General features: G+C 32.0%; 1 protein-coding gene across 4 annotated transcripts; it reads left to right on the plus strand.

Moving 5' to 3' along the window:
• The first annotated feature begins 8,617 nt into the window (after positions 1 to 8,617).
• LOC137806434 (Pentatricopeptide repeat (PPR) superfamily protein) lies at positions 8,618 to 14,735 on the plus strand. Of its 4 annotated transcripts, none has more exons than XM_068606554.2 (5): positions 8,618 to 8,963; positions 9,212 to 9,412; positions 9,556 to 9,810; positions 10,725 to 12,926; positions 13,690 to 14,735. In XM_068606554.2, exons 1-5 carry the CDS (start codon positions 8,927 to 8,929, stop codon positions 14,370 to 14,372), a joined length of 3,378 nt encoding a protein of 1,125 aa, XP_068462655.2. In that variant the 5' UTR covers positions 8,618 to 8,926; the 3' UTR covers positions 14,373 to 14,735. The 4 variants fall into 4 exon arrangements, with proteins under 4 accessions (XP_068462655.2, XP_068462656.2, XP_068462657.2 ...); XM_068606555.2 differs by having other exon boundaries at positions 8,658 to 8,963; positions 10,731 to 12,926; XM_068606556.2 differs by having other exon boundaries at positions 8,658 to 8,963; positions 9,592 to 9,810.
• Positions 14,736 to 15,533: the final 798 nt, after the last annotated feature.

Here is a 15,533-nt window from a genome sequence, read left to right on the forward strand (position 1 = left end):
AAAAATACATAATTCCAAAACATTAAACATAAACATTAATTCAAAAGCATTAAACATAAACATTATTGACATTCTTCCATTTCAATAACATTGGATGCCACCTTAGTAGAACCTTCATCCATTTTTTCATAATTATAATCTTCCCCGTCATCTGCATATATTAAAACAATGACAATTAATTAATTAATTTTTCATAAAAATAATACAATAAAAATAAGATAACTTTTGGCTCAATTGATGGTTTGGTCATGGTAACTTCTAAAATATCCTCTGTTGCTATTAAGTTTAGGTTGCTCTGCTGCTATTAAGTGTCAATATTTTTTTCTTGCGGGTTTGCGGGCCAGCCCGCCCCGTCCCGCAACTGGCCCGCGCGGGTTGCGGGCTAATGCGGGACGGGCTAATGCGGGTTAGCGGGTTGAAAAGATCATCCCGCCCTGCGTTTTTTACCTGCGGGCCGCGGGCCGGCCCGCTCCGCTTTGCCATCCCTAGTGACTGCTTGTATCCATGACAAATTTTACAAGACAATATATACATGCACAAATGCTTTTGTTATCCCTTATCTAAACTTTTCTTTTCCAAAAAAATGGCATTAAATAATAAATGAATGAGTTAAATACATTTTAAATACATATTAAATTTTTATTTTTCAAAATTGTTACTTGAAAAAAAATTCAATATTTTTTTATTCCAAATTTTATAAATATACTAACTATATTGTGAGAATAATTGAGATGTTTTGAACTAATGATGTTTATTTGTCATTATCTTAATAAGAGACTACAAGAAAATCATCAAATAGAAATCAATATTTAGATACCAAAATAATTAGTTGTCATAGTAACTAAATTAGAGACCATTTTAGAAACTAAAAAAAAAATGGTTTCTAAATTAGTTTCTATTATTGTGAAATAGTCTCTAAATTGGTATCTAATTAGCAACCAAGATTTTAAATAACAATTATTTAGATTCTAAATTTGGTAGAAAAACTTTAGTTGCTAATTAGATACCAATTTAGAAACCATTTAACAATAATAGAAACTAATTTAGAAATCAAAAATTTATTTAGTCCCTACAATGGTTTCTAATTTAGTTAGTATACGAACTAATTATTTTTTGTCTCTAAAATTAATTTCTATTTCATGATTTCATTGTAGTGAGATATGTACCTAACATGTCAATATTTAAAGTATAATTAATTAATTTTATTTAACCAATATATTTTTAATATTAAATAAATAATATAATTAAATACATGTTAGCATAAGTAACAATTATTCACTTAACAAAGTCAACGTATTAATTAAATGTTGCAGATAAAATCACTGATAAAAGAATTTAAAATATGCTAAATTAAAATATTAATAATCTTGGAAGGTACAAAAAAAAATATTTTACTTCTTAATAAAACACAATAAAAAAGAAAGTTTGATGTGAGGATTTTTAAGGAGGCAACATAAAAAACAAAAGTTATGAAATTTTTAAGGAGGCAACATATTGGTGCACCTAAAGGTGGCGTAAACTTAAAGTGATTTTGTTAGCTAGAAATGGGAGGTGGATAGAATCATCTAACAAATGTTAGTTAAGTTAGTTAGTGTAGGATCGTGCCTTAGAAGATAATAAATGTTTGTTATTGCATTAAATAAATCATTAAATCTTAAAGGGGAGGGAAGGAGGAAGTAGAAAGTGACCTTTGTTCTATTACTAATCACTTAAATGACCATGCTTTCACAATTGAAAAATATATTACTTTTCTCATTATTAAATATTGAAGAAACTATGCTTTTAAAATAAAGAATCACTAAAAAAAAATTATAAAATAGAAACCAATTTTTAGACATCAAAATAATTAGTTGCAATAGTAACTAAAATAGAGATCATTTTAGAAACTAAAAGAATTTTTGGTTTCTAAATTAGTTTTTATTATGGTTAAATAGTTTCTAAATTAGTATCTAATAAGCAACCAAGGTTTTAACTACCAATTATTTAGTTTCTAAATTTGGTAGCAAAAACTTTGGTTGCTAATTAAATATCAATTTAGAAAATATTTAATAATAATAGAAACTAATTTAAAACAATTTGGTAGCAAAAACTTTGGTTGCTAATTAAATATCAATTTAGAAACTATTTAACAATAATAGAAACTAATTTAGAAATTAATTTTTTTTTAATTTTTAAAATGGTCTCTAATTTAGTTATTATTGCAACTAATTATTTTAATTTCTAAAAATTGATTCTTATTTTATGTTTTTCTTGTCGTGTATAATGAGATATGTTATTACTAATAATATATATTTCAAAATATAATATTAAATTAGATTCCAAGCAAAACGTTTTATTAATAGGATATGGTATTATACTTGAAATTCAGTTCATGAATTTTTTTTTTTCCAAAACTAAGTGTATGTGTTTGTTGCATAACATAACTAATTTAATCTTGAATGATTGGAATTAATATGAATAAATACTTTTCAATATATAAATTATATTTAGTTTATAATAGACAGATTTGATTGCGGCTATTTAAAAGTGTTAGATGATTCTTTTAAAGTCATTGAAGTTCAATTTAAAAATAGAGAAACACATATAATATATTCAAAAGTTGGAGTAGAGATATGTTTAATGGAACAAAAAATTGTTTAAATAGGTCAGTTTATTAACATTTCATTCAAGGCTTAAACATAGGCTACTATTTTATATAGGAACCTTGACCACATTGGATTTTAATGTAATTGGAGATCCCTGCAACATCATCATTTACACTACCACATCATCGTTTACATTGCCACGTCATCACCCTCTGAACAGTGTCAACACAAACTTAATGGAAACGACCACCTTGACTCCTTTTAAATAAAATGGGGACTGAATTGAGTCCAAAAATAATTGAGAAATAACATTGAATACCCGAAATATTGGGACAAAAAGTGCTATTAAACAACATATGTCTATAACATATCCTTAAAATATGATAGCTGAGTAATTGTTATAGGGAAAAGAGCATTTGAAACAAATTATAAAGTATAATAAAATTACTATAACTCAAGCTATAACAAATTATCTATCATTTTGCGGTCAAATTAAAAGATTACAGCGTAGACCTGTTTAATGCTAGAGAAATGATAGTATAATTATGGTTAGATGATCCAAAGTCGTCTCCCAACGAATCTAATAAGAAAATCAGTAAATCAATGTTTAGAATTTATCTGCAAGCAATAAAAATTAGCAATATCAATAATTATAAAAAAGGGGTTGAGATAGTTGTGCAGAAAATATAAAATAGATTAAAACAACAAATAAAAAACGGTTGATCCCAAGTTCATCCACCAATGAATTTTTCATAGGTTATCTAAAGATTATCATCATTCAATTTTTACACAGAACTAAACCAAATTGAACATGTGCCAATCTAATTCAACTTGAAGCTCACTAGTAAGCACGTGTCTACTGATTTAATCAGTACCCACTTTATTCCATTTGTATCCTCCATGGGAAAGCTCATCTCCTTTCTCTTGATTCATGCGTCCAAGAAATTAATTAGAACAATGTGAACTAACTAAGAAACCAAAGTTTAAGATAAGGAAGACTCTTAATCAAACATTCAAGTACAACCTCTCACAAAAACTAATTTCTAGGAGATTAGAGTATTAAAACAACTACTATAGAGAATTAAAAAATGAAACTTTTATTAATCAAAACCTCATAACTCAATGGAGAATTACAATGGAATCAACCAAAAAGGTCTAGAATATGTTTGCTCCTATGAAACACAGATCCTCAAAAGCCCCTTCTTCCTTCCTCTGAAGTCTCTTTTATAATCTTATTTTCTTTGCACAAAATCAGATTAAAAATCTGCCTTGTGATATTGTTTTACAATTATCAGATGTTTCCTTTTAAACTCCCTCTTCAGAGATTGGTCTTCACTTCTTCTGAGGCTTTGGCCTTCTTGACCTGATTAGATTCTGAAGTTCAGACTCTATGAGCCTAAATCAACAGAATCTCCTTATTTAAGCCTCTATGAGGATCTCACTTAATCCTTCTAAACCTAAATTGCCTCTTAATAGGATTTTCTCTGAATACTTATTAATGTTTAGAGGTCTCTTACTTCCTTTTGATGCATCTTAATACTTTGGACGTTACCATAAGGTCCTTATTTATAGATTTTAGAATTGAGATTCAAGGAGATTAGTGATTCATTCAGTGCAGGCTAATTTGCTTAGCAGATTGACTTTCTTCATCCTTAAGGGCTTCTTGAGATTTCATAGTTAGGGATTTGTCAAGGATTGTTTCCAGTTCTTGCTAATTCCTGCCAAATCTTAATCATGAGGTAGATTTGGCTTAACTTAGCTCCAAGCAAAATCCTCTTGATCCTAACTTGATTCAATTTGGCTTGAGCCATTTTTGAGTGAATTTGGACTTTATTCACGGTTAATGACTCTATTTGCTCAACCTTTTTTCTCTGGGATTCTTTGGATAATTTGGCATCAATTCTCTCAATAGACGTAGATGCACTCAACGTTTTGGAGAATTAGAATCCGCTGAGCCATATCCATGCGCTGGGAGAATTGGCTCTAGTGCTTTTTCCCTGTTTGCTTGCTTTTTTGCACTTTTCTGTATAATCTTTGTAATTTTCTCTTTCTCTTCATGTTCTTTAGGTGCAACTATGGTTAGAGTGGTTTGGCATGCTTCATGCTGATATTTATATAAGTTTCTCTTTATTTACACGTGTTTTTGCTTATGAATTCTATTACAATTATACAGTTACCAAGGCCTAATGTTAATTTCTTATATCTTATTTTGAATTATTATTTTGTAAAACTACAACAAATATCACTTAAGGCAATGATAAATGTTAAATTGTAGAAAAATTCATAGATCAATAGGCATGCAATTAGTGTAGATAATGTGCAAAGGCTAGTAAAAAGCATGTTAAAAGCTCTTCACTCCAGCTGCACCTAAAGATAAGGAAGAAAAAGAAGAAATCTATAGAAATCATGTAGAAAAGGGCAAAAAAACAAGTAAACAAGGATGAAGCAAAAAGAGTCAATTCACCCAGCGCATGAAGAATGACTCAATGGATTGGGTCTACAGAACAAGCCTCATGAAATACAATCAAAACATTGAATGCTTCTACATACATTGAGCAGATTTAGGCTAGAACAATTGAAATCAATAGAAGAACTGGTTGAGCAAATTCTGAAGGGTTGAGCGCAGAGCATCCTTAACCATGAAGAAAGCCCAATTTCGCTCAGAAAGGGCTTAAAGCCATCATGCATCAAAGTTGGAAGTAAGGGGATTTGGCTTGAAGCCAAAGGCAAACCAAATTTGGAGTCAATCCCTAAAAAATCTCTGAATTTGAAGATCCCAAGAAGCCTAAGAAATGGGTTTAAAGCCCAAAGATTACTTAAAGATGAAGAAAGTCAATTTGCTAAGCGGATTGACATGCACTAGGTGGATATTGAATCTCATTCTATAATGTTATAAATAGGGACCATAGGACATCATTCCAAACCAACAAAGAAGAAAGACATTAAAAGGCATACAAGAGAAATCATAAGAAAGTCTCAAGGTTGAAACTCAATCGCTAAAACAAATTTTTTTTTGTAGTGGTATAAGGTTATGGGTTATGAAACCCTAACTTTGGAATAATTTTTTGAAGAGATATATTGTCTTTTAAACCTTTCTTAGAATCACCATTGTTCTTTCCTATGAAGACTTTTGAGTATAATGTCATGCTTTATGAGAATTATTGGAAGTTATCTTTACCTTGAACTTGAAACATAATTTCTAGTGTAATAAAGTTCTAAGTATAATTCATATTTCATAAATTGCTTAGAAAAAATTTTGTAAAGTACGCCGGTAGAAAACATATCACTTAAAGAACATTTAGATTTCCGTCTTTGAATAACCCTTAGAAGATATGAAAGCCCCTAGGTTTGAATTCCTCAAAGGGTATAATATCGATAATTCATGGCACAGAGGAGAGGGATGCCTCTTATAATGTTTAAGCTCAACATTATGTCAAGAAGACGAAAAAGAAAAATTAAAAGAGATTTGTAAAGACAAACACACGTTACTATTTCTTGAGTTAAATCTAGTTATTTAGATACATTTGAGATATTTTTGAAAATCCAACTTGTGAAATGTTTAATGATCAACTTATTTACTGTGTGTTATGTTACCACTCATTGAGTTAATCTCACATAGTTTTATATATCCCAGATAAACATGTTCAAATGTAAATTATACCGTATGAAGTAACTCTACATCATTTTTTACTTTAGGCAATAGTGAACTATGTTACACATATATAACTATTGCTTAAACATAAAAAAAGCAACACTTTTACAAGTGTGTTTTAAGGTCTACCAAATACTACATTTATAAAACCAACTATTTATACCATATATTTTTTAAGTGTTATCTTGAGAATATATGTACTAAACAATAAAAACTGTGACCTAAAATTGACCACATGTATATAAATGTGACCTAAAAATGAAAAAGACAGCACTTTTATAAAAGTTGCTTATGAATGACTTATAAACCACTCTTTTTAGGTCATGAATATTTAAGCCACAATTTTGTGACAAAAAATTAATATTAATATTAATATCATTATTAATAATAATAATAATATAATAATAATAACAATATTATTATTAATATTATTATTCTTACTAATATTATTATTGTTAATAATTATGATTAATAATAATATTAATAATAATATTAATAATAATAATAATATTATCAATAATAATAATAATAAAATAATTATAATAATAATCCTAATAATAATAATAGTAAACATAATCATAATAATAATAATATTAAAATCATAACAAAAGTTTGTCTAGTGTAGGTTATACATTTTATGTTACTCATGAAATCTAAGTTTGAAAGAATAAACCACAATAATCCAAAAATAATTGCCATAATTAAATAACTGTTAGCAAATGCAACATTTAAAATATCGCGATAAAAAAATGTTGTATATTGTTATATTTTAAGTAAAAAACTAAAATTTTTGTTGTCTAATACTAAAAGAAAATCATCAAATATAAATTAATTTTTAGATATCAAAATAATTAAAAACCAAAGTTTTAACTACTAATTATTTAGATTCTAAATTTAGTAGCAAATTTTTTTTTTCTAACTAGAAACCATTTAACAATAATAGAAACTAGTTTAAAAACAAAAAATTTATTTAGTTCCTAAAATATCTCTAATTTAATATTTTTTTTAAAATTAATTTTTATTTCATAATTTTTTTTAGTGTAAACAGAAAAATTATTATTTATTAATATAATTTACAACCACACGACTAGAAATTTTTTGTACTTAAATAACGATTTTTATTGTTTAGGCTACAATTTTTCATTCTTATCTAAAATAATTTTTGTTGTGGTAACTGTTTCACTTTCACATAACTTATGAGTTGCTTAGTTTTTTTTTTTTTTTTTTCATAAATCCTTGTATCAGTTTCTTTTTTCGTAAACTAATATGTATAATTAAATGGATAAACTTTTAATTTAATTTATGAAAGTTTATTCGGAAAAAACAATGTATAAAAAATATTATATTATATAAATATTTTTTAAAATAAATTTTATTATTTATAAATATTATTATATGTTATGCTCAAATTCTCTTTTAAATATTAAAAAAAAAACTGTAGACGTGGATTGTTTATTGGACTAATTGTAGACATTCATTCAAATCTATTTTGTTGTAATTGTTTATATGACCCTATACTCTACTCATGTTTATATGTAGTACCATACAAAAAAGAAAATTATTAGAGAAGAAATATAACATTCTGAATGATTTGATTATGTATTAATGATTAGTGTAATAGAATGAAGATGAGTTGAAAGGTGTTCTCGTTAAAATATATAATAACTCTTTGTTTTTTATCATAGTAATTTTTAAAATTATAATAATTAGTTAATCATTTAAAGGACAATATTAATGGTTCTCGTCAATATAGTTTAATATCGCTCATGAGTCGAGGTTAATGATAATTTATATACTTATTCCTTCCTTAACCTATCGAGAAGCATTTTCATGATAAAATCATGATGAAACACTGACCTCCAAAACAGACAATACTTCAAATACAATGATTGACCCTAATAATACTATCTTCTCAAGTTCTCTTCCATGTTATCTTATTAAATATTTTATTCACTATTAAAGTGAAATTTTAAATATAATAAGAGAATAATATGAGCAAATATTATGATATTGAATGTAAGTTTTGTACTAACAAGTGTTCTGAGATACAAACAAAAAAAAATACCAATAGAAGTAGTTGCGTCGTACGAGGGGGACATACTTTTCACATAATACGACGTAGTAACCCTATGGCTTTGGAAGCTTACGTGGACACGCCTTAGGGATTCACCACACCACAACATCACAAACCTTTTACTACAACCACCAACCTCATTGGCCGTCATTATCCTCACTGTCACAGGCATGTCACATTATCTACAGCGGTGAAAAGCTTGTCACGGGCAGAGGCACGTGCACCGCATGTGGAACTAAGTGTTGTACTTTAACGACAGTTATAACCCTGATAAGGGCGTGAAAAGACTGAGTTACCCTTTTTTTCATGTTCGAATGTACAAGTGTTTGAAGCGGAGAACCGAGATGGAAACGGAAGTTTCGTGTTTGTGAACAGTGAGTGACCTACGTTGTCCACATGGGTGCGGGCCCTTTTGTTTTTTATGCTGGTGTTCCAAACCACTGTACCACTACACTTCCACTGTAATTACCCTCTTCTTTCTTTGCGCCTTCTCTGATCATCTTACTCTGAGACGTCAACCCTTTTACTGTTCTGCTTCCATTCCACTAAAGCTTTGGTTTTTCTAGCCTCCCTCTTCTTCTTTGCTTGTTGGGTTTTCTTACTCTTTCACTGGTAATGGATAAGCAAGACCAAAGAAGAATTCAAACTGCAGGTGCTTTTTCTTCTCATTCTCACCCCCCTTTTTTCCTTTTCTCCTTCTCTCTATCTTTTCCTTTCCATGTTCCATTATTATATTGGTTCTCTTTCTGGGTTTTGTTGGGTTGGTGATTTGTTATGAAAAGTCTTTGCCTTTCTTTCTGGGGCGTCTGGTTTTGGAATTTGTGTCGGGCTCTTTTTTGGAGTTTTCTCCTGGTGAAGATTTTCATGGTCTTTTTTTGTTTTGTAATTTGGACCTTGAAGGCTCCGAGAGTCATGGGGTTCATTTGTGTCACAAATGTGGATGGCCATTTCCAAATCCACATCCAAGTGCCAAACACAGGCGTGCTCACAAGAAGATCTGTGGAACCATTGAAGGTTACAAACTGTCCTTCTCCGAGGGACGGCCCCATTTGAACGGCTCAGATGATGAACATGTTTCTGATGATGATCACAAAACACCAGGTGAGTTTCCCTCTTATGTGTAGTATTTTAGGTTTGATACTGGGAAACACTAGGAAATGAAATAAATCTAACTAATCTTGACTCTGTCTACGGCCTTTACATTCCAAAACAGAAGGTTTGCTAATTTGTTACTATTTTATTAGGTTTGGTTTTGCCAGTCTCAAATTCCTTGGACACAGGCAACAATGAGAAGAGTAATGCAGGAAATGGAGAGAAGTTTATTAGATCGGAAGATGAGGTGTTTTCAGATGCAGTTGCAGACTTTTCGGATAGTGGATCAAATCCAGATAATAAGGAACGGTTGCGAGATAGTCTGGACTCAGGAGCCGATATGGAAATGGGAGACATAAAAGAACCTAAATTTTCAGGACCTTCTTCTGAGGACAAAGATTTCAATGGTGGGAAGATAGGTTTTACATCGCATTTTCTTTTATTAACTTGCCCAGGTTTCACTTTATTTACAGAGTATTGACCTGTGGTAGGGTAAAATATTCGTGCCTGATTATTTTTAGATTAGGGAAAATATGTTCACATGACTGTTGTTGCATATGAGCGTCAATACTGACATGATGTAACTAAACGTGCACAGTATTCAATTGTTCAATGATAGCTAACCTTGTATGAGTGTCATAAATTTGAATGAATTTGTCACTGTTGTAATTTTAATGACTTAATTTTTGAGGGAAAGGGTTGGCACTAAAAGAATATGTGTGTGTGTATTTGTGGATCTACAAGTTCTTAGTCTATGAAGCTGTTATGATATTTTAAGATTGTGATTTATTTCTCTACAGTTTCATAGAAATTATGAATTGATATTTGTATACTTCTGATCTATGTTAAATGTAAAATGAATATTTTCTTATGAATATATGAGGTAATTGCTGCAATGAAGCTTTTACCTTGGGTATACCTTTTAGGTTAATTATTATGGTAAAATTATATTAAAAGGGGGGAAAATTAGAGGTTTTGATTTTTATTGATCTGAGACAATTTCTGAGTAAATACACATTAGGGATCCAAATATCTCAATCCAGAATGTCTTTTCTGCACCTTTCTATTTTGCAATTTTTATAGGTAACTATTTTTTCAAACTTTCCTACGTTATTTTAATCAGTTTTTGATTTTTCAAACTTTTGGAAGGATATTGATGCACATATCCAGGTTAGCACAAGTGTATTGATGCACACACAACTACATTATTTTCCAAAATTGATATGCTCCAGGATTGAGGAGGCATTTTTTCTTACAATTTCTCTCACCGAGTAATTTGTTTTTTCTGTGGTTCTATCATGTCTGATAATCTGTTTTGCAGCTGCAGATTTGGGTCCGTTAATTGACAAGTCAACTGATGACTGCCAAACTCAAAATCCTAATATTCTGCAAAATGAAAGTGCTGGAGTGGGAAACACGGTGGGGTTGCAAGGTCAATTGTCAGGCCCTACTGTGGACCCATTAACAAGTTCCACTGCAGACCTGAGGACTGCAGAATCAACTACTGTGGACAGTGAAGTTTTTCTTGGTTTGTCCAGTGATTCACCTCCCATCAAAGCTGAAGCCATGCCTGATATATTGCCAGTGAAGAATATCTATGCTGTTGACAATGTGACAGATTGTAGTTTGATGTCTGTTACAAAGGGGACTAATTTGAAAGAAAAGGATGAGATTAATTCTGCTGGAGATGTGGTTGAAATTGAGGAATCATCTGATTACACTGTCGGTGAAACATGTGAAGGAGTGTCTAATATAGTAGTCAGTGATGTAGTTTGTGTGGATCATCAAGTGGGTGATGGAGCTGTTCATCTGGAGGAAAAGGATGGAACTGTTCATCTGGAGGAAAAGGATGGAGCTATTCATCTGGAGGAAAAGGATGGAGCTATTCATCTGGAGGAAAAGAATGGTGCTGTGAGTAATTCCAACAGAGATGCGGTTGAAATTGTGGAACCATCTGATAATGTTGTAGGTAAAATGAGTGAAGAAGTGTCTAAAACAGTAGTTAGTGATGAGGTTTCCTTGGATAATCAAGTAGTTGATGAAGCTGTTAATCTAAAGGAAAAGAATGAAGCTGAGTTCCTTTCTTTGTCATCCCCAGATAGCCTTCCTCTAGAGTTAAATTCAACTGTAATAAAAAATGATGCTCATGGACAGTCTGCATATGTGGTGCAGTCTGGTACTTTCAATGACGACAAGATTTTGCAGTCAAAGGAAGAAGGAAATGCTAATGTTGATCTGCTTCCAACATGCAATGATAAACCTGAGAATGGAGAACATCCTCAGACTGAGTATGAAGACTTTAAAGATCACATAGGTGTGGTATACCAAAATCCTTTCCTACACTCTGAGTCATTGAAATACGAGGGAGATGACATAAAGGAAAGAGTTACTCAGGAAAATAAATTTCATTTTAACACAAGCCAATTTAGTGAAAAAAGTGAGGTCATCTCTCCGGATATAGATGTTATAGGTAGTAGTGTGAAGATGGAGAAGCTCAACAGTGAGCCTATATCTGAAGAAATGCATGCTGAAGAGTGCACTGATGTTTCTCCAGTGAAGCTCACAGTTGAAAGTTATCAAACACCGGATGTTCCATCTGTGAATGCTATGAAAACTGAGAAGAATGAGAGTCATATGATTCATTTTTCTGAAGAGCATGGACCTGATGATGTGTATAAAAATTCTGTACAGATAAGCTTCCCAGAAGGTAGTTTAATGGGCACGTCTAATGAGAGTCAGAGGGAGGAAGGGTCTGCAATCAGTGAAACAGCTAGTGTAATTAACGTAACAGATAGCCTAAATCATCATCATGTACCTTTAGATGGCAAAGTTGTACGACCTACTGGAGAAAATGATATTGAAATTATACATAAAGATCTTCAACCTGGTGACATCTTGCAATATGAAGACAAGCTATCAGAGGACTTATTTGAGAGTGATGGTGCAGATAAGAGTGATATTGCTGATGAACATGGAAAAAATGTACAATGTCTTGTGCTTGATGCTCAATATAAGGAAAGCCCAATTGTAGCTGATACTTCATTACCTAAATCTGCTACCAGTCATTTTGAAAGCCCAGTTATTTCTGAGTCTTCAGACATTGTGGTCGATAGGCCTGTGAACAAGTCAAGTGGTACAAAGTGCAGAGATATAAGTCCACTACCAGGTGCCCAGAGAGACACAACAGAAGATGAAATCAATATTAATATCAAACTAAATGAAGAATTTAACAAATCTGTTGATACGTCTACTGAGTCACATCAAGCACAAGATGCTGGAGTATTAGTGAAGGCTGCAGAAGACCTTGCCAGGAAGTATACATCTTCTTTAACTGCTGAACCTGATTCTGGATTTGAAGATAATCTTGACGGAGAGCCTGGCAGGGAAGTGCCTGGAATTACTACTGTGCCTGTTCAAGATCAAACAGATAATTTGTTTAAACTTGGTTCATCCAGAGTTGATGCTTCAGTTGACTTGGGTAGCCGGTGTGACAGTTTGGAAGGCAACTGGGGCTCGGTTTCAGGTATACATACTTTATTCTTTTTAATAAAAAGCATTTGTACTGTTTAGATCCATTCTCTAGTAGGGTTATTGTAATATGCTAGGGCTAGTCAATGAAACGAGGTAATGTGATGCAGTGTTAAGGAGAAGTTCTTTGTAGATTCAGTAGTCAATGAAACTAGTCAAAAGACTGACATAAGGCATCGCCATGGAGCAATGACATCCCAACTAAGTTGCCTTTTTTGTTCTTTCCTTTTCTTTCTATGTTGTAGACTGTAGTTAGAGATTAAAGATCCGTGATTCAAAGACAATAATAACCCTGTCTCTGGAACTGTTTTTCCATATCTAATATCTGTCCTACTGTGATCTCAACTGACAGTTGTGAAAGTCCTTAATCTGCATCTAATTTCTCAGGACACAAACTACACTTCATACTACTATTTGTCTGAAATGATCACTTGTTATTGCAAATATTGTAGCATAGTTGATCAGAAGGGGCTATTATTCCTGTGTGCAAGTGTCTAGATCTTTCATGCTTACAAAAATGCATGCCTAGATCTTGTCTCTTAGTGTTTTCCGCCAATTATATTAATCTGTTGGTTTGGTTTCATCCATTTTTTCGCTCTCATTCTTTGTAGGAGTGTATTTTCATTCTCAAAAGTTGAAAGCGGATTGGTTTTGTCCTTAGCTTGCATTACTTGCATGAAGCACTAAGTTAAAATACTTAATGACTTTTTTTAGTAAAACTTTGGTTTTTACTTTTTCTTTCATGATCCATTAAGCAGTTCTCTCAATGCAATCCGATGCACCAGCAGTTATTGATGCTGAAACCTTGTCATCAACTGGCTTGCTGGCATCAACTGAAGCAGGGAAGTCAAACTTGAACAATTCAAAAGCTGAACCTGAGAGACAGCAGTCTGATAAATCAGAAATGTTTGAACCACCATCTTTCATGACGTTGGTTGAACCTATGCATGTTAGCCCAAAAGCAACTGCTTCTGAAGTCGAGAGGGGACAGAATGCACAGCAGCCAGATTCCACTGCACAGGCTGGTTGGTTTCCCACTCTAAATCAGGTTGTTAGTGAGTCTCAAGGGAGGAAGAGGAATGAAGAAATAATAGCCAAGGTGACAAACTGGAGCACCAGTAAGGAGCACACACCTCTGAAGAGCCTCTTGGGTGAGGCTGCCCATAGCAACAAGCCAAAATCTCCAAAAACGGTTGAAAACTCAGTGAGTCAGAGGAGTAGTCAAGTTCCGGAAAAGAATGGTTCTGGATTGACTACTGTTAACTCCATTCTGGGTCCTGAATCTCCTGCAGCTCAAGTGGTAAAAGGAGAGGTTGCAAAAGAATGGAACTCTCCAGCAAGATATCCTGCTGACATCAAGAGAGAAAAAAGGAAAGTCAAGAGCAGACCGTACTGGATACAACTGGTATGCTGCACATCAGTGGGTCCTCAGAGAAGGTAGAAAATCCTCAGGTGCTGATAATGCTCCCACACACTCTGATGTTCTGATGGATTCTGGGCATGTCAACTGACATGATATTTGCCGTATTTTTTCTGTTTTTAGTTTGTCTTTAGGTGCTTGTCTTGATCATGTGTCTTTTGTTCATTTTACTAGCCCCCTAGGAGTTTGGTTGTATATGTAGACCACCTTCAGTTATTACATTTACCCCTCCAATATTTTCATTGTTACTAATTATGTGGTGTATCATTATTTTGTCCGGGATTAGTTGTTGAAAGTTTTTGTCAACAGACATGTATTCAGGTCAGGAAATATTGTCATTGTCTGATATTATGTTTCAGAATAACTTACAGTTTCTCCTGTTCATTGCATTCTGGTTAAATCCTTTGGTAGTAGAGATCCCTAAGGAAAGATATGGGATTCAGGGATTCTGCTTTTAGGATATATCCTTAGTGCATTAAGATGAAATTTGCATTAAGAAATAACTGTAAAATGAGGGAGAATATGTGCACTCTTGATCAAGATTCACATAGCTATAATTGAGGAACTGTTTTATTTCTAGTTAAATTGATGGCCTCATTTTTGGAACTCAAGGAAAAAAGTTACACTAGATATATTATTTGAACTCTTCATTTTTAAGCAAAGTAGTAGATTATGTCATTTTTTTTGTCATATAAAATGAAAGGGAAGAAGAGAGAAAAGAGTAGAAAAGGAGTAAAGTACATTGCAAGAAATCGAACATGCGCACTCGGTGATTATTCTAGGTTTTCAAAAAGCATCTACAATCTCCTCCATTCACCTTAAAACTTTAGTTGTTTATGGTTTTTATTGAAATATTTAATTTAAAGTAAACTATCTTTAATTATTGTTTTAGAGTATGATGCAAAATTAAAGTTATTAATATTTATGATAAAAATAATTACATACAAAAAGTAACAAGTATCATATGATTCTCTCTAGTTATATTATATCATGATTGAAGTAACAAAAAAACTAAATATAATTGAATTGGAAACTGAATGACCAAAATTGCCCAAAAAGAAATTTAAGAACTAAAATTATGGATAATTAAAAATTAAAGGGCTTAAATTCTGGGGGAAAAAAAATTAAAAACCACAATTACAACTAAACCAAAAGATTCCAGACATTGAACATCCATTTTAA

The sequence above is a fragment of the Phaseolus vulgaris genome, chromosome 3 (assembly GCF_051622355.1).
Source record: "Phaseolus vulgaris cultivar YP4 chromosome 3, ASM5162235v1, whole genome shotgun sequence".
Classification (NCBI taxonomy): domain Eukaryota; kingdom Viridiplantae; phylum Streptophyta; class Magnoliopsida; order Fabales; family Fabaceae; genus Phaseolus; species Phaseolus vulgaris.

Coding starts and splice junctions, on each gene's coding strand:
- LOC137806434 (XM_068606554.2), top strand. CDS start 8,927: ATGGATAAGCAAGACCAAAGAAGAATTCAAACTGCAG. Junction 9,413..9,555: donor TGATGATCACAAAACACCAG/GTGAGTTTCCCT, acceptor CTATTTTATTAG/GTTTGGTTTTGCCAGTCTCA. Junction 9,811..10,724: donor TGAGGACAAAGATTTCAATG/GTGGGAAGATAG, acceptor TCTGTTTTGCAG/CTGCAGATTTGGGTCCGTTA.